Source organism: Trichoplusia ni, assembly GCF_003590095.1.
Source record: "Trichoplusia ni isolate ovarian cell line Hi5 chromosome 26 unlocalized genomic scaffold, tn1 tig00001002_group25, whole genome shotgun sequence".
In the NCBI taxonomy this organism is placed as follows: domain Eukaryota; kingdom Metazoa; phylum Arthropoda; class Insecta; order Lepidoptera; family Noctuidae; genus Trichoplusia; species Trichoplusia ni.
The window spans coordinates 1-21,466 of NW_020799918.1; the positions used below are offsets into that span (position 1 = coordinate 1).

The 21,466-nt window shown below is 48.3% G+C and overlaps 3 protein-coding genes and 1 pseudogene across 4 annotated transcripts; 3 read left to right on the forward strand and 1 right to left on the reverse strand.

The window, feature by feature from the left end:
• Positions 1-401: 401 nt before the first annotated feature.
• On the forward strand, positions 402-3,679 carry LOC113506816 (proline-rich proteoglycan 2-like). 2 transcript variants are annotated; one of them, XR_003401754.1, is made up of 5 exons: positions 402-439; positions 949-1,044; positions 1,640-1,708; positions 2,459-2,539; positions 3,209-3,679. XR_003401754.1 is itself a non-coding variant. In XM_026889651.1 (4 exons), the coding sequence occupies exons 1-4, from the start codon at positions 909-911 to the stop codon at positions 3,439-3,441; spliced, it is 519 nt and encodes a 172-aa protein (XP_026745452.1). In that variant the 5' UTR covers positions 774-908; the 3' UTR covers positions 3,442-3,679. The 2 variants fall into 2 exon arrangements, 1 of the variants encoding a protein (XP_026745452.1); XM_026889651.1 differs by lacking the exon at positions 402-439 and having other exon boundaries at positions 774-1,044.
• Positions 3,680-4,822: 1,143 nt separating this feature from the next.
• Positions 4,823-9,228, reverse strand: LOC113506813 (E3 ubiquitin-protein ligase COP1-like). The gene is given in 7 exon segments (XM_026889649.1): positions 4,823-5,126; positions 5,129-6,004; positions 6,087-6,234; positions 6,381-6,496; positions 6,750-7,178; positions 7,181-7,552; positions 9,048-9,228. Coding segments are annotated over 6 exon segments (2,211 nt in total). The 5' UTR covers positions 7,542-7,552; positions 9,048-9,228; the 3' UTR covers positions 4,823-4,845.
• Positions 9,229-9,736: 508 nt separating this feature from the next.
• Positions 9,737-18,587, forward strand: LOC113506814 (PH-interacting protein-like). Its single transcript, XM_026889650.1, has 9 exons — positions 9,737-9,828; positions 9,914-9,972; positions 10,049-10,078; positions 10,210-10,269; positions 16,519-16,771; positions 16,851-17,538; positions 17,588-17,884; positions 17,970-18,334; positions 18,550-18,587. The coding sequence occupies exons 1-9, from the start codon at positions 9,792-9,794 to the stop codon at positions 18,585-18,587; spliced, it is 1,827 nt and encodes a 608-aa protein (XP_026745451.1). The 5' UTR covers positions 9,737-9,791.
• A 787-nt stretch (positions 18,588-19,374) lies between these two features.
• LOC113506817 lies at positions 19,375-21,089 on the forward strand (annotated as a pseudogene).
• The last annotated feature ends 377 nt before the right edge of the window (positions 21,090-21,466 follow it).

A 21,466-nucleotide genomic window follows, 5' to 3' on the forward strand; every position in this document is an offset into this window, starting at 1 on the left:
CCGCCCGCCGACGTGTCGCGTCTGAGGGCCGCCGCCGCCACCGGTCAGTACTCACTACATACTCGACATGACGCCCACAACACCCGGTGATAAATTTTCTTCATGTTAGACGAATTAAGATCGTTTATAGAATAAAACACACTAGGAAAACCTCATCATTTTTACATGCATTGCTCGCACTTGCCTTGGAGGCAGCCTTGTAATCTTATAGATGTCAGATACTGGGTGACTTGATGACAGTCTTTTTGAAGGCTGTCTTTGATGTGTGTGTGTGCAGGTGTGATGAGGGCGGGGTCCCGCGCGGGCGGGCGGCGCGCGTCCATCTTCCAGCAGGAGGACGTCCGCAGCGCGTCCGGCCGCCGGCCGCGTCCGCCGCCGCGCCAGACTCGCCCGCCGCGCCCCGCCGCGCCCGCCAGGCCGCCCGACAGCGGGGACAGCGGTGAGCCATCCCATTGAAATATATGAAAACAACAAGCAGCACACTCCCGAAACTGACGTGGTTCTGTTTTGTGTGCCTTAAAATGGTAATATCAAGCTCTGGTGTCGGTTTCCAGAGAACTAAATCATTCACAAATTTGATTGAACTTAAGTCGATAGTATTAGCAGTTAACCAGGTTTCTTCATCGTGTTCACCATCGTTTGTCAAGGTCTTAGAAATTTTTAAATCAAAATAATACTAGCTGTTGTATGGATGGCAAAAGCAATAGACCGGACAGAGTGGAAGAATCTAAGAGAGCCTTTGCCCTGCAGTAGGAAAAAAAATTAAAAAATACTAGCTGTTGCCCGCGAATCCGTCCGCGTGGAATTTAGTTTACAGTGCTGGGTATCCCACATCCTTTCTCAGGGTCTAGACTATCTGCGTACCAAATTTCATCACAATCGGTTCAGTAGTTAGCAGACAGACATTGATGATATTTAATGATAATCTCCATGCGTGTGTGTGTACAGAGGGCACGCAGTCGCGCCCGCGCCCCCCCGCGGTCCAGACGCGGCCGCCGCCTCGCTCCAGCCCGCGACTCTCCGCCGCGCCCAGCAGGCACAACGGTAACTATACACGGACACACACACACAAACACCCACAGACACACATACCTCATATGTAGGCTACAGTGCGTAACGATTTGGAATAAAAACGCAATTCTTGACAACTCTCAGCTGCAATGAAATTTATTATGCGAATTGAATATTATCATCACTTTTAAATGTATTTTTACCTTGCACACATCTGTCTGATAACTATACTTAAAAAGATGTAAAATATCTTTGCAGTTTATCTAATAAAACAAGTTAGAGATATAATTCATGAGTAAAGCGACAAAAGATTACCAAATATAATTTAAAACTGAAATATTTCAGTTGTTTATTTACGGAATGTCGATTTGTTGAATAGGGATGTGATGTTTGACTAGCCTGTTGGTCTAGTGGTTAGTGACGCTGAGTATTATACCGGAGGTCGTGGGTTCGATTCCTACCCAAGACAAATATTTGTGTGATGAGCACGATCATTTGTTCTGTGTCTTTGTTATTTAAGTATTTAGAATTATTATAGTTGTCTAGTACTCATAATACAAGCTTTGCTTAGTTTGCGACTAGATGGCGTCGAAAGATGTGGAATATAAAATAGAATGTGTCCCCGTAGGCGTGGCGGCCGGCTCATCGGAGTCAGAGTCCAGTGACGACGAGTCACCGATTGTGAACAACAAAAAAAGTAAGCAAACTGATCATGTGGGCTGTAGCAGCCCACTGCTTGGGAAAAGGGTTCTGCGACATGATTTACTTGACAACATAATGTGAAATTACAAAAATCATGTTTCATGTAGGGCTTTTAACTAAATGTAATAATATAAATCTGTTTATTCCGTCAGAAAGATTTTTCAAAAAAAGACTTAGGGCGAACAGCACTTATGATAATAAAATAGTAGGGGCTAGTAACATCACTTGTTAGTAAAGAGCGTACTGGTAAGTGACGTCACACGAGGTGTCCCTTCGTTTTATGCTAATTCAAAATCAATCATTATTACAAAAGTTGTAGACCAGTATTCACTTTGCCTTCTAGGGTCCCCAATGTTAGAAGAATCCTTTAATAAATTTATAGATAATAAAATTTAAAATTTTCAATCTATGTTTTTCGGATAGATTAGATTAGATTTAGAATTGGCAATGCAGTCAGCCTTCTGGGCACGTTTCCCGACTTTGGCATGAAGATGTCTTTTTTGACGCTTTTTAAATAATGTATATTTTTCTTTTTGTATTGATATAGTTAAAAAAAATGTAAATATTAGTTTAGTTTAATTTATTGTAAAAATATCATAGAATTAATTATTTCATTAAAAATATGTTGTGTGCGTTATTTTTTTGAGATCTGTCTGATGGACCAAACATATATTTTTTGACAAAACCCTATTATACAGATAAAGTATTGTTTTCAATTTTATTACAAAGTGCTTGTTTACTGCAGAGTCCCCTCGCAGCGGTCGCTCGCCGCGCCAGCCGCCGTCCGCCTCCAGCGACAGCGAACACGACGCGCGCTCAGACAAGGGTAACACAACAACTCTATTTTGATCACGGGTGGTTATGCTAGACAGACAGGAAAACATGTTGGACGATTTCATTGTATCAAATTGTGAATTATTCTCACGAAAGTTATTACAACAAAAGAACATTATGCCACAGAGCCTGTGCTAGGACAACTAATTTAATTAACTATCAAAATACTAATAAATGACGCTTTGGATCTGTGCAACTAGAGTCAGTAATTTAACGTTTTAAAAGTGCCTGAGAAACGCAACAGGCCTATTTGAAATAAAAAAACTTTTTGATTTTGAATATGACAACGTTTTATACTTCTTTTTCTAGACTTTCGCATTTTTCATTTAATGCTAAACTTGTCTACCCAGTCACAGTCATTCAATAACGTGACATTTTTTAACAACTCCCACTGAAAGGAATGAGTCTTTGCACAAACTTTCAAGTCACATATAGACCAAAATATGTAGACTCAGGACAAGCATTCGTGGATCACACAATTTCACGCAAATAGTGGATTTGCGTGGTGACCTAAACCTCTTGACTATCCGAGCAGTGAAATCAGCAATTCATAATTACCATCATCATTCCCTTGCCCTCATCCCAATTATTTGATTTGGGGTCGGCACAACTTGTCTTTTTATTTTGCTATAATGATATCCATGTATGTTGGTACACACAGACGCCCCCGGTCAGCGTCGCTCGCTGCGCTACTCGGACGTGACGCGCCAGTTCGCGGCCGGCGGCGCGGCGTCACGTCCGCCACGTCCGACACGTCCGGGACGCCGCGCCCGGCCGCGCGTCCCGGACGCCCCTCCCGCACCAGCTGCACCTATAAGGAGGCCTCCGACTCGTCCGACGACTTCGCCCCAAGAAACTGACGCGATCCCGCAAACTATACAATCCGAACGCTAAGCTTTAGCACAACCTGCAGGTTACTGTGCGGGCACTGCAGTGTCAGGGACGGCGTGTGTTTGACGATCGAATACAGACTTTAAAACTGTTCGTATTAATTGTATATTTGTTTGACGTAGTACTTGACGCACATTTGTGAACTTTCTGTGGATAGTTTTTGAGTCAGTTTTTGATTATTCAGAGATCTGCTGCTCCGCCACCTGACACTGCAGTGTACTGCGATGCTGAGTCATTGATGTGGCCCTTGTGTTCAGTAGCGAGAGAGCTTCCAATCATATTATGTTGTATCAGAATTGTTAATATTGTATTAGCTATGGTGCGGCATGGCAACACTGTTCAGAAAATGATTATGAGTATATTTTTTAAATAAAGACTCGTCCTGAGTAACTTGTTCTATTATTTATTTTTGTTATGACAACCCTGCTTATGGCAACCCTCTTATTCAAACCTGTGCCTTTAAAATGAAAGCCAAAGAATTTCACTCAATATTTATAGACTAAGGAAGGAATAGTGGAGCTGGGCAGGCCACTTGCCAGACGAAGTGATGGCAGGTGGACTAAGGCGGTGACAGAATGGTGGCCAAGACAAGGCAAAAGAAGCGTCGGTCGTCCGGGAGCAAGATGGGTCGATGACATTATAAAGGTCTCGGGTCGAGTCTGGATGAGACTAGCACAGGACCGTAGAAATTAGCACGAAAAAGGGGAGGCCTATGCCCAGCATGGGAGGATAAAGGCTGTGGATGATGATGATGATGATGAAGGAAGGAATGACTTTTTCGAGAGAAGAATTCTTAAAATATCTTAAATATTTTTCTTCTGGATTCGACTAGACGTCTCGTACTTAGGACCTGAGCTTGTGACCACAACACTGCCATATATCAGTATACACGAGCTGATATTTGATTCAACAAGCAATAATAATTATCGATTGATCATTAAGAGCTCGTGGCTAAGCTATAACCGCATAATTGATTCGATCACAGGTTAAGCTAAGCTTGACGCGGTTGGTCGGTAGATGGGTGACTAGCTTTGTCATAACGAGTTACTCCGTGTTTCGGAAGGCACGTTAAATAGTGGGTCCCGGCTGTTATTCCTACATCTTTGACAGTCGTTACAGGTAGTCAGACGCTTGAAAAAGTCTGACAGCCAGTCTAACCAAGGGGTATCGTGTTGCCCAGGTAACTGGGTTGAGGAGGTCAGATAGGCAGTCGCTCCTTGTAAAACGCTGGTACTCAGCTGAAACCGGTTGGACTGGTAGCCGACCCCAACATAGTTGGGAAAAGGCTAGGCCGATGATTCATTAAGAGTCAGACCTTCAGTAAGTAAATCCGCATTTATTTTACATCAGAGCACATTGGAGCGGGGTGTACACGTAACGGCTGTATAGATGAGAGTCTGCGCGCGCTCAGACGAGCTCGAGCACCTTGATGGTGCCCTGCGAGTTGGCGGCCAGCAGCACGTGCGTGTCGTGCGCGCGCCGCCAGCAGACTGCGGACACGAACTCGCTGGGCTCCTCGTCGCGCCGCTCGCGCTCCAGGAAGCCGCGCACGGCGTCGAAGCGGTACGCCAGCAGCGGCCGCGACAGCCCCGAGTAGTACACGTACAGCGCGTTGTTCTCCGAGCCGCACGCCACGTAGCGCCCGTCCGTGGCCAGCCCCACGAAGTTCTTCTCGTTGGCGTGCCCGTGAAGGAGCGCACGCAGCGCGGCGACTCCACCCGCCACAGCTTCAGGGCCGAGTCCGTGCTGGCCGACACCAGCGTGCGCGCGTCCAGGAACTTGACGTAGGACACGGCCTTGCGGTGGTCGCGGAACACGGCCAGCGGCTGGCGCGGCGCGCGCAGGTCGTAGTAGTGCACGCAGTGGTCGGCCGAGCCGAAGGCCAGGTGGCAGGACGAGCGCGGGTTGAAGCGCACGCAACACACGTTGAAGCGGGCCTCCAGCGTGGCCACGGAGCGCTCGGCGTTGAGCGCCCACAGCTTGACGCGCGCGTCGTCCGAGCCCGAGGCCAGCAGGCGCACGTCCGCGCGGTTGAAGTGCACGGACCAGCAGCGCTTGTCGTGCTCGTGCATGGCGCGGGACCGCTGCCCCGTCCCGGCGTCCCACACGCTCACCGTGCCCTCGTAGTCCGACGACGCCAGCACGTTCTTGTGGTACGCGTTCCACGACACGCACGAGATCTTGTGCGAGCACTGCATCTCGGCGCAGGGGTAGTGCACGTCCACGCAGTCGCGGACCACGCTCTCGTACTCGAACACCTTGATGCGCTTCGTCACGCCCGCGATGGCGAAGAACTCCTCGTCCTTGTCGAACTCGATGGTGGACACGATGGTGGAGTAGTTGATGGCGTCGCTGCAGTACGAGAGCGTGGCGAGCGGCCGCAGCGCGCGGTAGCGGGTGAAGGCCAGCAGGTCCTCGCGGAAGGCGTCCAGCCCGCGCCCGCGGCTGGCGCTGCGGGTGCTGCCTGGGCCCAGGTCGGGGCCCGGGGACCCGTCCGGGGCCGGCGTGGGTCCAGGCGTGGGCCCAGGCTGGGCCCGGGGTCGCCTGTGAGCTCGTCTGGCGCGCGCTGGTCGCCGCCGTGTGCGGCCGGCGTGCGCTCTGTGGGCCCCAGTGGTACGTGGTTCTCATCGTTGGCGGCGGCGGAGGACGCAGGAGGGGCGCGGAGGGCGCGGGCGGGGGCGCGGGGGGCGCGCCCAGCAGCGCGCAGGGCTCGGCCGGGGTGAAGGTGGGCGGCGCGGGCGTGGCCGACGACGACCCGGGGAAATACAGCTCGTCTGCTCGGTGGGCGAAGTAGCACTGCGGAGGACATGTTGTGTTGGGGTCAAACAGTTCAAACAGACGACCGTCGTATTAAGTACAATAACCAAATTTCGGGAAACGCAGCAATATAATCCAAGTTATAACCAAATCTATTGCCGCTCAGCGCGAGCTCGTCACGTTACCTGCACGAAGTCATCGAAGTGCGCGTGCAGCCTCCTCCAGCGCGCGGCGAGAGCGTCCCCCGCCCCCGCGCCGCCCCCCGCGAAGCTCTCCTCCTCCGAGCCCACCAGGCTGCCGCCTGCGGGAGAGACCACGATATACTACATGCGAAGGAAAACTGCCCGACATGGGAACTACTGCAGCTTCTGATACAGTAGAGCATTAATTATATCTACCAGTCATCGTAATTGCTAAATGTTTTAATGGTTTGTATGTTAATAAACAATCACAACAGTAGGATTAACATAACATATGTACACAGACACTCGCAATGATCTATCTATCACAGTTAAAAGTGCCTCTCCTGTAAGAGGAGTACCCCAAGGTACTACCTTCAGTGTGTGCGGCGGCGTCGCCCACGCTGTCGGCGAGGTCGGCCAGCTCCTGACGCAGCGCGCGCACGGCGTCGCCGGCGGGCGCGTCGGGCCCGGGCGGGGCCGCGTCGGGCCCGGGGTCGGGCAGGCGCGCCAGCCCCGCCGCGCCCGCCTTCAGGTCGCGCAGCACGCCCGCCACGTGCTCCATGTCGCCGCGCACCAGCGCCGCCTCGCGCGCCAGCTGCTGCAGCTGCTGCGCGCGCAGCCGGTGCAGCTGCGCCAGGAACTCGTACAGCAGGCGGTGGTGGGCGGCCGCGCACTCGGCCTCCAGCAGCCGCTTGCGCCGCGTCAGCAGCTCCAGCATGGCGTCCACGTCGGCCAGCGGCAGGCGGCGGGCCTCGGCCGCCACGAGCGCGCGCACGCTGGGCCCGCGCGGGCCGGGGCCGCGGCCCGGGCTCGCACCCGCCGCCGAGCCACCAGCTCGTTCAGCAGGAAGTTGGGGAAGATGTGCTCGCGCGAGGCCAGCGCGGCGCCGCACTTAGGGCAGCGGCGGTGTAGTTCCACCGCCTTGCTGATGCACGCGTAGCAGAACGAGTGGCCGCAGCGCGTCACGTAGGCCTCGTCGATGAGCTCGAAGCACACGGGGCACAGCAGGTCGCAGTCTTTGTCCTCGAGCGAGCCGCCGAGCCCGCCCAGCGCGCCCACGCCGGCCGCGCCCCCGCCGCCCGCGCCCCCGCCGCTGGCCGCGCCCCCACCGCTGGGCGCGCCCCCGCCTGCGCTCGCACTACCGCTCGCCGACGCGACAGACATGCCGGTAGTTTCTACAAGCACAAATTAATCCATTAGTGTTGGTTCCTCACTTGTATTCAATAAAATACTTTTGAACAAGGTGGTTGTCTCCTTTTAATCTATTTATTATGAACCTCAAAAATAAAGCTACCTGTATTTTTTCAGGAAAGTCGTAATAATATAAAAAAAACTGTCAGCCAATATACCCTTGTAGGTACTGTTCCCTTCAAAAATTCAAACTTGCACTAAAAATGATGGTAATTTTCTAGAAACATATGTTTCTATATTAAAAGAATACTATACATTTTCCCAAGAGAACCCAACTTTGGGTGAAGCTCGTCTTTGTACATGAAATTTCCAAGAACATTTTATCCAAGTTGTTTATTTATGTGCAATAAAGTATAAATAATACAACATAATTACATTATTATACAAATAATACCATATGAATAATACAACATATTTTCCTAAATTTTTATACACTAACTTTCTTTTTTGTTTGTACCCGACTCAATTTTGAGGCACTTCCCGATAAGTTTAGCAGAGTGAAATTTTCAGGGTAGCCTCAAACCCGATGACAATGTAACCTACAACTATGAAAATGGCTGGACTGATTTTGATAAAATTTGAATGGAGTGCCATTTAAGAACATGGGTATTTAGACTTTTTAAATCTGTTAATTATTACATGTTCAACAGTAACTGCGTTATTAAACATCTTGTTACTTTCTCCTGTGAAAATCACTTTCAGACTTCTAAAGTTGTTCATGCTGTGAAAATATGAGTTCATGCAACCCAAAGACTAGGTATCAATTTACCATTTATTGTCCAGCTGAAGGCACTTGCTGACTCCATTACCAACCTAGCTCAAAACTATCTCTATATTATTTTTGTCAGACAAATTTGTCTTACATAAAATTTTGAAATTACAATTTCAGCATATTAAATTCAAAAAGAATGTGTAAAAGAAGATGATAGTAATATAAGTTTGTATTAAGTATAATATCAGCCTTACTGTGATGATACCACAAAAGTGGGAGATGACACATCAGTGGATACACAAATAAGAGATTAAAATAATCAACACAAGTGATTCCAGGGCTGATTGGAAAAGAGATAAATAATAATAATGTTAAACAAAAAAAAGTACATTCTGTTTTCTATTTTTCTTATTTTATACTTAAAATATAGATATATTATACCCAAGAAAAAGTAGAGAAGAAGTATTAAAACATATTTAAAAGGCCGAGTAAATGTTTTGTTAGTTCTAAAACTTGTTGTTTACGAAAATAGCATGCAGTTGTTATCAGTGGAGCTATCTTCGAGATTTGCATAATGGTGTTTTTAAGTGATAGGAACTCTCTGGAATGTTCCAGAGGGTGGCCTCGTTGCGGGCGGGCTGTGTGCAGCCGCTTCAGTGCTTGGGACACCAGGACACGAGTATATTTAGCCTACAATCGATACATATTGATCATAACACGGCCTATTGAACACCAGTGACCCAAATTACGAGGATCTGGTCACGTACATGTGTGTTTGGTGAGCAGCGCACACGACTGCTGCAGGAGCATGCTCGGGCGAGGCTCCGCCGGCGCCCGCGGGTCTCCCGCTCCTCAGAGGTGCAGCACTCGCGAGATCTCGACACCGCCCCGGCTTCGCTGCAATAATGTCCTCCAACACTCAATGTCTTCACTAAAACTACTATTATCACTTATAGTTTCACACACTAAACACCGATCAACACCAAACCCCATCGTATATAATTACGATTTTATACATTTTACTACGATTTTTCAACAAAACTCGCATTATCGGCACGCATTGACGTATGATACTAAAGTTGCCAGCAGAAAATTAGCACCAAACTATTGGGTCAATCCTGGCGAACGGGGGGTCAAGGACTGCTAATCAGGTCACGTTAAAGGTCATCCTGTTTTGGCTTTTAAGTAAAAAACTACACTGAGTCTAATAGCGTTATTCTATTTTAAATATTAAACGAAAAAAATATACAAGTATTATTGAAAGAAATCAGAAAACATTTTATTCATCAGTAGCGACATCTAGACTGTATCGTCCAAATCATTGTGTGGACCGTTTTACCATCACGAACACACAGTAATCTGTTTGACTGACAGATCAAACGCCATTTTGCTATTATTACAGAAGGTTGCATTATCTGTTCGTCAACAATGTAAAGTGAAATGTTTGCAAGATTTTTACAGTAAATGTAATGTGAAGTTAAGTTTTAACCCTCGGGAATAAATCTAGGGTTATGGAGGAGTCGAACGAGGAGCTCAGGGTCATTCCCGGTAAGCGTGGTGCTTGTAAAATAAGGCTCGAATATGTGAGTGTCTATTGTGCGAGGTCGTGTAATGTTAGCTTCCCCGATTTCAGAGCTCTACTTTCTGATAGCGAAATTTCTGTCGGGCGGTCCTCTGAAAGAAACTGCAAAGGTAATTTGGCTCCAAATACCTTCGTATAATGATTATATGTCGACAAATGTGGTAATTTTGGCCGTTTCTGTTGCAGACACTGCTAAAAGAGCTCGAGACGATAGAGGTAGGTCTGAGCTTTTCCTAGTGCCGGGTTTGAGCTTATATTGTTGTTTTGGTCGCGGACGCACGTGGCTGCGGCTGTCAAACTCGCTGAAACTTCGCTGAAAAGTTGTTTAACGTTCGGTGCGGTTGCAGGTGCTGCCCCGACGACTCGACTGGGAGGGCAACGAGCACGCCCAGTCTTACGATGAATTGGTGAGTTTTCGCGGCTTTCGTATGGGAAACTGTGTTTATTTACGTTTTGCTGCGAGTTTTGCGAAGAGAATTTTTTTGTATACTTGTTCGTCGTGACCACAGGTATAAAGTTCTAGAAGAAGTATCGAAATATAATGTTCCAAACATATATGAATGTAGTGCTGTAGAACTTATCGAGCATAATTTTTTAATATTTTGCATATATAGACCACCCCACAATTCCTCTAATGACCTACAAACTTTCTTCGAAAATTTTAATAATATGTTGAATCAATACTGCTTCAAAAATAAAAAAATTATAATATGCGGCGATTTTAATATTGATCTATTGAAAAATAACAAGACTTCTCTAGAATATAGAAATCTCTTACTTGAATTTAATCTTAAGCTAGCTATAGAAACTCCTACTCGACTGACCAGCGGTACATGCATTGATCATATGATACATAACAACATAAAAGGGTGCAGAAGCAATACACTCGAACTAGCCTTATCAGACCACACAGCACAATTATTATTTTGTCCAGTGAAACATATGTATAAAAATAACTATTGGTACACTAGTAAGCGTGATTATTGTAAAGAAAATATGGAAAAGTTTATAAACTGCCTAAGCTCTCTTAAATTTAAAGAAATATATGACAGTGGTGACCCTAACGAGGCGTTTGATATGTTTCATGATTTATTTAAGCTATTCTATGATTTATGCTTCCCGATCATACGAATAAAAATATCACTTAGAAAACGTCCTAAATGGATCAGCAAAGGCATAAAACAATGCTCAAAACAGAAAAGAAGGTTATTATGGCAGTACAGGAGGACAAAAAATAAAATTGATAAATCTAAATTTAAAGCTTATTCCAAAAGACTCAATTTAATTATTAAACTTACTCAAAAATCCCAAAATAATTATCTTATAAGTACTGCATCCAACAAATCAAAAGCTACTTGGGAAATAATAAATAAAAATAAAACTAATCTACCACGGGATGTGATTAAACAAATAAAAAAGGATGGTAAAATAATTTCCGATCCTAGTGAAATTGCTGAAGAATTTAATAATTTCTTTATTAATCAAGTTAAACCTTTGACATTAAATATTTCAAATAAAAATAATGTACCAATCTATAATAATTGCAATTCTATTTTCTTAAATCCGACTACACCGAATGACATTAAACGCATTATTCTATCCCTCAAAAATACTAATAGTACAGGCTATGATGAAATCACTACTAAAGTATTAAAGCATGTTAGTAATATAATATCACCAATATTAAGTCATATATTTAATTTGTGTATTTTTCATGGTATCTACCCTAATAAATTAAAAACCACAATTATCAAACCATTATTTAAGAAAGAGGACAAAGAGAACATGGCCTGCTATCGACCCATAGCACTCATCCCAATACTATCTAAAGTACTAGAAAAAGTTATATATGAAAATCTCAATAGCTACTTAGAGAGGAATAAAATTTTAGCAGAAGAACAAATGGGTTTTCGTAAACATAAATCTATTAATATGGCAATTTATAAATTTTTAGCTAATATCACAAAGAAATTAGACTCAAAAACTCCTGTGTGTGCTTTATACATGGATTTAACAAAAGCCTTTGATTACGTAGACCATCAGATCCTAGAAAAAAGCTTAACGCCTATGGTATAAGGGGCAACGCACTAGGCTTAATAATGTCCTACCTGAATGAAAGAAAACAAGTTACTGTAATCACAAAAATATGTCCAAGACAAAAGCAAGAACTAACATTTAAGTCTAATGTACAAAACATAAAATACGGTGTCCCTCAAGGGAGTGTATTAGGACCATTATTATTCCTCATTTATATAAATGACTTCCCCCAGGTAATAAACTCTCTAATGGTCTTATTTGCCGACGACAGTACAGTTATGTTTTCAAATAAAGATTCTAAACTGCTGGAATCGGAAATAAATAATGGTTTAGTAAATATTATTGATTGGTTGAATGCAAATAACCTTGTTATAAACCTAAGTAAAACTAATTTGATGGTTTTCCGAAATACAGGTAATTCTTTTATACCAGACATTAGTGTAAATTATTGTGGTCAGCCAGTTAAAGAAGTTACGGTTGCAAAGTTCTTGGGTATAAATGTTGACTGCAATCTAAATTGGAAGATACATGTTGAGTCTGTATGTACCAAATTAAATAAATTCTCATATGCGTTACACATGTTAGCAAAAACAGTAAACACATCCACTATTCTGACAGCATACCATGCGTACGTAGTCTCAACTTTACGATATGGTTTAGTTTATTGGGGAAACTCAACAGATAGGCATGCCGCATTTATATCACAAAAGAAATGCATTCGCGCGATGTGTCAATTAGATAAATATGATAGTTGTAAATCTTATTTCCAGTCACTGAGAGTTCTTACATTGCCATGCTTGTATATTTTTGAAGTCATTGTATTTGTAAAAAATAATTTAAATTCATATGAAACACTGCGTAGTAATCGACATAGTCATAAAATAAAAGTACAACCTAGTAGAACCACTCTTTTAAATAAAAGCCTATTTTGCATGGCACCAAAATTGTATAATAAACTCCCCAATTCCATTGTGAAAATTGATACTATTGATAAATTTAAAAAAAGACTCAAAGAATTTCTTATTAGTAAATGCTACTATGATATTAGAGAATATTTAGAGGATAAGTTTTGACATTTGTTATTTTGCATTGTTATTGTTTTAGTTATATGTATTTGTCTTTAGAATTTGTATTTTATAGTTACTTTTGAACTTATTATTTTGTATTTTAATATTTAATATTTTGCATGCCTAATGGCGGAATATGTTATAGAACTATTTTAAACCTTAACATCTTTATTATGTACACATATTCGTAAAATAAATTATTTGATTTGATTTGATTTGAAAGAAATTATTAAATTGTGGAAAAACGACAAAAAATCTTAAAATGTATTATGCACGAATTTGATCGTGAAAATACCGTGGAATATCGTGTAAAATGTTTTTGCGGTGTTTAAGTGATAAATTTAATGTTTTTGGCTAATTTGCGAAAAAATTGTTATATCATGCACTATTGGGAAGGAGCAGTGTCGTAATTAGAAGTACTCCTGTCTCTTTTCGTCGCACGCTTGTGTGCGCAGCTGTCGTGCGGCGTCTCGCTCTTACCGCCGACTGCAGCCGCGCTGAGCTGTGATTGGCTGGCGCGCTCCCTCCGACCGCCGAACTAGTACGAACATGGCGTGACGTCAGTCGGATGGCGCCATGTTTCGTATTCGTGTCTTGTACACTATTGTTTACATTCGCGATCGAATGAAAATATTTTCGTATTACACAAAATTATAAGTGTTATGAAGAAAAATTTTAATAATTACTCTGATGTTGGGAATAATTTTCTAATAATCAATAATAGCACGTTATTGCAATGCTGACCACATAAATTCTCTTTTAACAACAAGTCATGTTATCCTAATTGTAACAATAATTTTATTCTTTAGTGACAATTTTAATTTAAAGGATTTGTAAAAATAATATCTTATCCCATCTATTTAAGTCATGCCAATAGTAAATTGTACCTACTTTTAGAATTGAAAACAAAACATTGTTTTTATGAATAGGTTTAATTTTTTTTATCTTTCTTGTTACGTAATAATGTTTATAATATTATAAACGCGAAAGTTTAAAAGTATGGGTTTTATTTACTGTTTCATGAAAAAACTACTTACCGATTATGGTTGAATTTTAGTACATAGCTAGTTTATACCTGGATTGCCACATAGTTTTCATCGCAAGTTTTTTAAGTTATAAGTATCTAGTTTGTATCAGTTTTATTAAACAATGTTTAGGAGTGGCTAGTTGAAAAGTCGAGTTGATTGATCAAATGAATTTATATCTACAAACTGTCCCTAGGACAAAACAAATAAAAGTTGTATGTAATACTAGCTTTTCGCCCGCGGCTTCGCCCGCGTCGAGGTCGGTTATATCGCGTTTCCAAGAGAACTCGTCAAAAGGCCGGGATAAAAACTATCCTACGTTCTTTCTCAAGGTCGACTCTATCACTGTACCAAATCTCATTAAAATCCGGTTTAGACGTGAAAGCGTAACAGACAGACAGAGTTGCTTTCGCATTTATAATATTAGTAAAGACTACAGTTATATACCTCACATGTGCAGTTACAACTATTGTATACAAAAAATTTTGTAGTCTTAGCGAGACTACTTATCGTTAAGATGAATGACTTAACATAGGTACATGTTGCCATAATTTCATTTTCTCGAAGAAGTACCAAGGCACTCTACAAGTTTACATTATAATTAAGGTATGCAATAACAACAACTGTTAGTAATAGAGTATTATCTGTCAAAGAAATCTTGTTTGAAATATTTTGAGTGAAGAAGTTGAGGGAGTATGGGGATTGCTAAGTATTTATACTAATATTGCAGTACTAATATTATAAATGCGAGAGTATTACTGTTTGTCAGTCTGTTTCGCTTTCATGACAAAACTACTGTACCAATTGTAATGAAATTTAAGGACATATTTTATCTGGAAAAAAGGTTTTTAAGGGGGGGGGGGGTAATCGGGGATCAAAGTTTGTATGTAACTTTTTTTTGGAATTAACTATGGCTTTGATGTTAGGCTTAAATAATGTTTTTTTTTTTTAATAAACTGAAGTCTTTGCGGACGGAGTCGCGGGCAAAAACTTATTTTTTATATACCTGAAATTCTCGTGTCACGGTGCACAAATTAGAACTCATCAGAAAAGGCTAGATCAATTCTTATAAAATTTTGTGTGCATATTAGAGAATAGAGGTAGGTCTGAGAATCAGCCCAAACATATTTTTCAGTGTTCCTAAATGATAAGGTTGGTCCACCACAATTTTTTTATTATAAAACATACATATTCAACCCTGTACTATCAACCCCCATTTCTATATGGCAAAAGAATGTTTTCTGGGTTAGCTAGTTTTGAGAATCGAATATCCCTATTAAGAATGTAGAATCATTAAAGAAAATATAAAAATTCTAGTTCTTGACCATTGATCCATTCCCCGTAACTCATTTCTCCCCTGTCACCTTACTTGTCACTCAATAACTGAATGATTAATGATGGATGAAGAAAGCATGTTAGTAATGTTCAGTGACCTCTTAATGTGCATTAGTTTTAATTGAAATATTATTGATTCAACCTTAATCTAGCGATGTTATACTCACTAAATAAAATGAAGATATAATATTTGTTTCTTTTTAGTAGATTTTATATAGTGTCACCTAGTTGCCTTGTTGTAGTTGTCCTATTGTCGGTCTGTCTGCAATCAAATATGGCTAGTTGAATTTGATCCACTTCCCGGATTCCGATTGAGGTGATATTTTGACAACGTATTTTGATAATGCTGTTAATTAATTGCGTGACAGTGCAATATTATGACATGACATAGAGCTGATCAGATACTTAAGCATGGAAGGTGGTCATAGGAACTCCTTAAAAAACTCAATTTCAAGGCCAAGTTATGATTTATTTGAATTATTTTTTTCGAATTCAGTGAATTCAAAGCAAGAAGTAAAGTAGAGGTTGTTTTTAATTAATTTATAATTTAATAACTTGTATCCATATCTGTATTCTTCTGTTCTTTATTATATGGTTGATGCACAACTCGCCCGTAGACCTCTGACATGACGCCACACACCCTTTCAAAATGATCTGGTGATGCAGTCTTGAAAAAAGCACATCTAAGCACTCAATACATTTTAAAAATTTCCAGTTTTTCTTTAAAATTACTTGTTTTTTTGCGTATTTCGCTGTTGCTTTATTTAAAGAATTATGTCTTAATACGCGTAAAAAACAAACACTTTTGAGACATTCTTCTCATATCTACCTGTGCTATTTGAAGTTAAAATAGCTAAATGATACATCCACTCTGAAAATATAGAAACAAGACTTTCTGTTCAGTCAACAAGTCATTATATGTTGGGTTTTGGTGTTGTGGTCTTATGAAGTGGAAGTTGGAAGCATTTTTACTTATTCTCCTCTGACGCTTTTGCTGCCATAAGCATTTTAATTTTTGCTGGTGCTCGATGTATTATTCGTAAAACGTTTTGTCCAATTGTAAACTCGGATTGTTAATCCAAGGTATTAGCTACAGTCGTATGAGCGTAAAAAGGTATCAAACATAAACACAGACATGCAAACGCACTTACATACTCTATACATATTGTGTCACATTTACGTGTATGTGTAGGCATCACAACATGCAGACATATCATGGCGGCGGCTCGTGTCGGTGTGCGAGCGCGCGCTGTGCATCGCGCGCAAGGCCCCCGCCGCGCTCTCCGGGGGCGAGGCCGCGCCCGAGCCCGGGGGCGCGGGGGGCGCGCCCGACGCGGACCCGGGGGGCGCGGGGGGCGAGCTGGCCGCGCGCCTGTCGCTGCTCAGCGAGACCCTCGTGCGCCCCAAGCCCAAGTACGCCTCCTTCAAGCAGGACCACACGCTCGGTGAGTAGCGAGCTGCGAGCTGCCTAGCGAGCTAGGTGAGTGTGCGGTGTGGTTACTAACCAATGTGTGCGGCCGGCAGTGCGGCGGCTGGTGTCGCGCGAGCTGGGCGTGGGCGCGGCGAGCGTGGCGGGCGGGCGCGGCGGCCAGGCCATGCTGCCGCCGCGCCTGCTGGGCGGCTTGCAGCTGCAGCGGCGGACGCTGGGCCACCTGTCCGCCGTGTACTGCGTGGTGCTGGACTGCACCGGGCGCTACGTGATGACGGGCGCCGACGACATGCTCATCAAGATCTGGAGCGCGGCGGACGCGCGGCTGGTGGCCACACTGCGCGGCGTGGGCGCGGAGGTGACGGACGTGTGCGTGTCGGCGGACGGCGCGCTGCTGGCGGCCGGGTCCGTGGACCGGCTGGTGCGCGTGTGGGCGCTGGCGGACGCCGAGCCCCGCGCAGTGCTGGCCGCCCACGCGGGGACCATCACGTCCGTGCACTGGGCGCCGCCCGCGCGCGCGGACGTGCGCTGGCTGGCCTCCACGTCCACGGACTGCTCCGTGGCCTTCTGGACGTGCTCGCCGGACGGCCACTTCCTGTCGCAGCCGGTGCAGTACGTGGAGCGCATGAGGCCGGGCGTGTGCCACATGATCTGTGCGGCCTGGTCCGCGGGCGGGGCCTTCCTGGCGGCCGGCAGCGCGGACCACCACGTGCGCATCTACACGGTGGAGCACGAGCCGGGCGGGCCCAAGCGGGTGCTGGAGACCCCGCGCACGACGACGCCGTGGACAGCATCGCCTGGGCGCACAGGGGGCTGCGCTTCGTGTCGGCAGCAAGGACGGCAGCGCGGCCCTGTGGACGCTGCACGCCACGCAGTGGAGGCACGTCCTGCTGCGGCCCGAGCCCGCGCCCGGCGACAAGCGCCTGAAGATGACCATGGTGTGCTGGGACCGCAGCGACGCCTTCGTGCTCACGGCCGTGTCGGACTGCACGGTGCGGGTGTGGTGTGCGCGCTCGGGGGCCGCCGTGCGGGCCCTGCGGGGGCATCGCGACGAGGCCTACGTGTTGGAGGCGCACCCCTTCCTGCCCGCCGTGTTCCTGTCGGCCGGCCACGACGGCCAGCTGCTGGTGTGGGACGCGAACGCGCCCGAGCCGCTGGCGCGCTTCCACAACCGCATCGAAGGCCACGGCGACGGCGCCATCTTCGACGCCAAGTGGGGGCGGCGCCGCCAGCGTGGCCGCCACCGACTCGCACGGACACCTGCTGCTGCTGGGGCTGGGCCGCGGACACCGCCTCTACTCGCAGCTGCCCACCGAGCTGTTCTTCCACACCGACTACCGGCCCGTGGTGGTGGACGCACTGGGCGGCGCCCACGACGAGCAGACAGACACGCCCCCGCACTTGCTGCCGCCGCCCTTCCTGGTGGACGTGGAGGGCGCCCCCCACCCGCCGCAGTTCCAGCGCCTGGTGCCGGGCCGCGAGAACCTGGCGCTGTCGCAGCTGATCCCCGCCGCGGACGCGCCCCGCTCCCGCATCGACTCGCTCATCGAGGCGCTGGCGGCGCCGGGCGGGGGCGCGGGCGGGGGCGCGGGCGCGGGCGGCGGGGGCGCGCGCGGCGTGTGGCGCGGCGAGGGCGTGCGCTACACGGCGGGCAGCTGGCAGCGCGGGGACCCGCTGCTGGCGCCGGGGCGCTGCCGCCGCGTGGTGGCCGCGCCCGCGCCCGCCGCCGCCGCCCGCGTGGCCCGCGCGGCCGCCGAGCTCAACGCGCTGGAGCAGGCCTGGTACCGGCGCGAGATGAGGCGCCGCCCGCTCATGATCAGCACGGCGGGTGAGGGCGCGGCGGGGCCCCGGCGGCGGCCGGGCCGGCGCCCGGCGCGCGCCCCCGGGCCCCGTGCGCCCGCCCCCCGCGCCCCGAGCCCCCCGAGCCCGCCTCGCCGCCCGCCAGCGACAGCTCGGACGAGTGGGAGCGCCGCCCCGACCACGACTCGCCGCACTCCAGCCTCGACCTCTCCGACACCGACACCAGGTACCTCCCACACACCCACACCCCGCTCACATACATACTCACAGTCTCTGTATACATATATATTGTGTTCCGCATCGCTAACGCTGCACGTTTCTCTCAGCTCGCATGCGGGGACCAAGACCGACAGGTGGGTCACAACACACGACACTCACATACACACACCCCTTAGCAATGATGTTCTATCTCATTTCAAGGTGTCTATTATTATACGGACAGATATTTTTACCACATTGAAATGACCTTTATAATATTCATCAATTTATAGAACCGTATCATATGAAACAGATGCCATTCTATTTCTGAAACTTGTTTAAAAATAAGTAGTGACAGATTTATGTTCACTATCCATCCTCAAAGGAAACTTTTATCAAGTTATGAAATTGCCCAAAATCTGAACATTAAGCACAACACTGACCTGTCTAAAGAACTTTCTAATAACGCACTGAGTATCCAAGCTACGTTTGACACACACTCCCTCCGCTCACAGCCACTCACAGCTAACCTGTCTGTCTGTCTGTGCCCAGCTCGTCGTCCTCCTCGCAGTACTCGGACTGGGAGGCCGGCGCGGCGCTCGCTCCGCCGGCGCGGGCCCGCCGCCGCCGCTGCCCACCAACCGGTGCGTACACACTTACATACATATTATACATAAATAATAAATAAGTTATGTTCAGTTTGCTTCATGATAAACAGAACTGAACTAATTAAAAAAAAAAAGATTTTGTGAAAGTTGATTTCTTGAGAGTCTCGTGTGACGTCACTTACTAGTACATTTCTTACTAGCAAGTGATGTTTTACATCCTACTACTAAACTAAAGTGCTTTATGTGCGTATTCAATATTTTTGTAAATCTGTCTGACGGACTACAAGTTTTTATTATTAGTTTAGTCAAATGCCACATGTATGGTAGGCGCTGCTTGACGAGCCCGTCTCAGTTACAGCCCCAGCACGGTGACGGCGAAGCGCTCGTCGCGCGCCCCCTCGGGGTCGGGGGCGGAGTCCCCCGCGCCCCCGCCGGGCCCGCGCCCCCGCCCGACGACCTGCCCGACGTGTACCGCCCCGGCGACTGGATCACCGCCACGCAGCCGCGCAAGGCGCCCTACCAGCCGCAGATGGGCGACCAGTGTCTCTACTTCCGACTGGTGAGCGTCGCGCCGACACACGCTAGTACCACACTGACACCACACCAACTCATACCGTGACACTTTACGTGCAGGGCCACCAGCGGTACTTCGAGGCGGTCGCGGAGAAGGACGTGTACAAGGTGAACCCGCGCGACAAGCCCTGGGAGCGGACGCACGTCTACGTGAGTAGAGTGGGGGGGGGCAGGGGGAAGGGGGAGTACCAGCAGGAGTTTGTAACGAGGTCGTCTCTATGTGTGCGTGCAGGATGCGAGATGGTGAAGGTGGTGGGCATGAAGTACGTGATCAAGCCGCCGCGCGTGGCGTGTCTGCGGCTGGCCTGCGCGCTGGCGGGCCCGCGCTCCCTCACCGTGCGCTACCACGACATGCCCGACGTCATCGACTTCCTGGTCCTGCCAGCAGCAGTACGAGGCGGCCGCCGCCCGCGCCTGGGGCCCCGGGGACCGCTTCCGCTGCATGATCGACGACTGCTGGTGGACGGGCGTCGTGCTGGAGAGCGCCGCGCCCCCCGCGCCCGCGCCCGCGCCCGGCCTGGCGGGCCCCGAGGCCCAGGCCTGGGCCGCGGCCGCCGCGCAGCAGTTCCTGGCGCTGCGCGTGCGCTGGGACAACGGCGAGGTGGAGCGTCTGTCGCCCTGGGACCTGGAGCCGCTGGACCCGCTGGCCTGCCCCCGCAGCCGGGCGGGGCCGTGCCCGTCCTGGCGCGCGAGCTGGACGCCGTCCTGTACCGGCCCGCGCCCGGCGACTGGGGCCGCGGGGACCGGGCGCGGCCTGCGCGCGCTGGCCGCGCACCTGTCCAGCGTCATGTCGCTGGCGGCCGCCGAGCCCTTCCTGGCGCCCGTGGACCTGGCCCGCTACCCCGCCTACGCGCGCTGCGTGGCCTACCCCGTGGACCTGGCCAGCATGCGGGCCCGCTTTCGCCGCGCAGTGGTACCGGCGCGCGGGCCGCCGCCATGTTCGACGCGCGCTACCTGGCCAGCAACGCGAGCTGTTCAACGAGGCCCACGCGCCCATCGTGCGCCAGGCGCGGCTGGTGTCGGAGCTGCTGCTGCAGGCTGATCGCGCGCTGGCGGGACGCCGACGTGCTGGCCGCCTACCGCGAGCTGGCGGCCGCCTACCGAGCGAGGACGAGGCCCCGCCCGCTTGGCGCGAGGCCTGCGCCCGCCTGCTGAGCGAGCTGTCCGCGTCCGCCGACGCCGAGCCCTTCCGCCAGCCCGTGGCCCCGGAGCAGGCCCCGGACTACCTGTCCGTGGTGGCCTCGCCCATGGACCTGGGCACGGTCCCGGTCCCGCTGGCGGCCGGACACTACTCCGCGCGCGGAACACTTCGCCGCCGACGTGCGCCGCGTGTTCGCCAACAGCCGCCTCTACAACACCAACAAGCGCAGCCGGGTCAGTCGCACACAGACATACTGACACACATTCTGTACGCGTGAGATGTTGCTTCACTCTCCCCTCGCGGTCCGCAGATCTACTCGATGACGGTCCGCCTGTCCGCGCTGTTCGAGGCGCTGTGTCCCGCTACCAGTCGTCGCGCCCCCGCCGCGCCC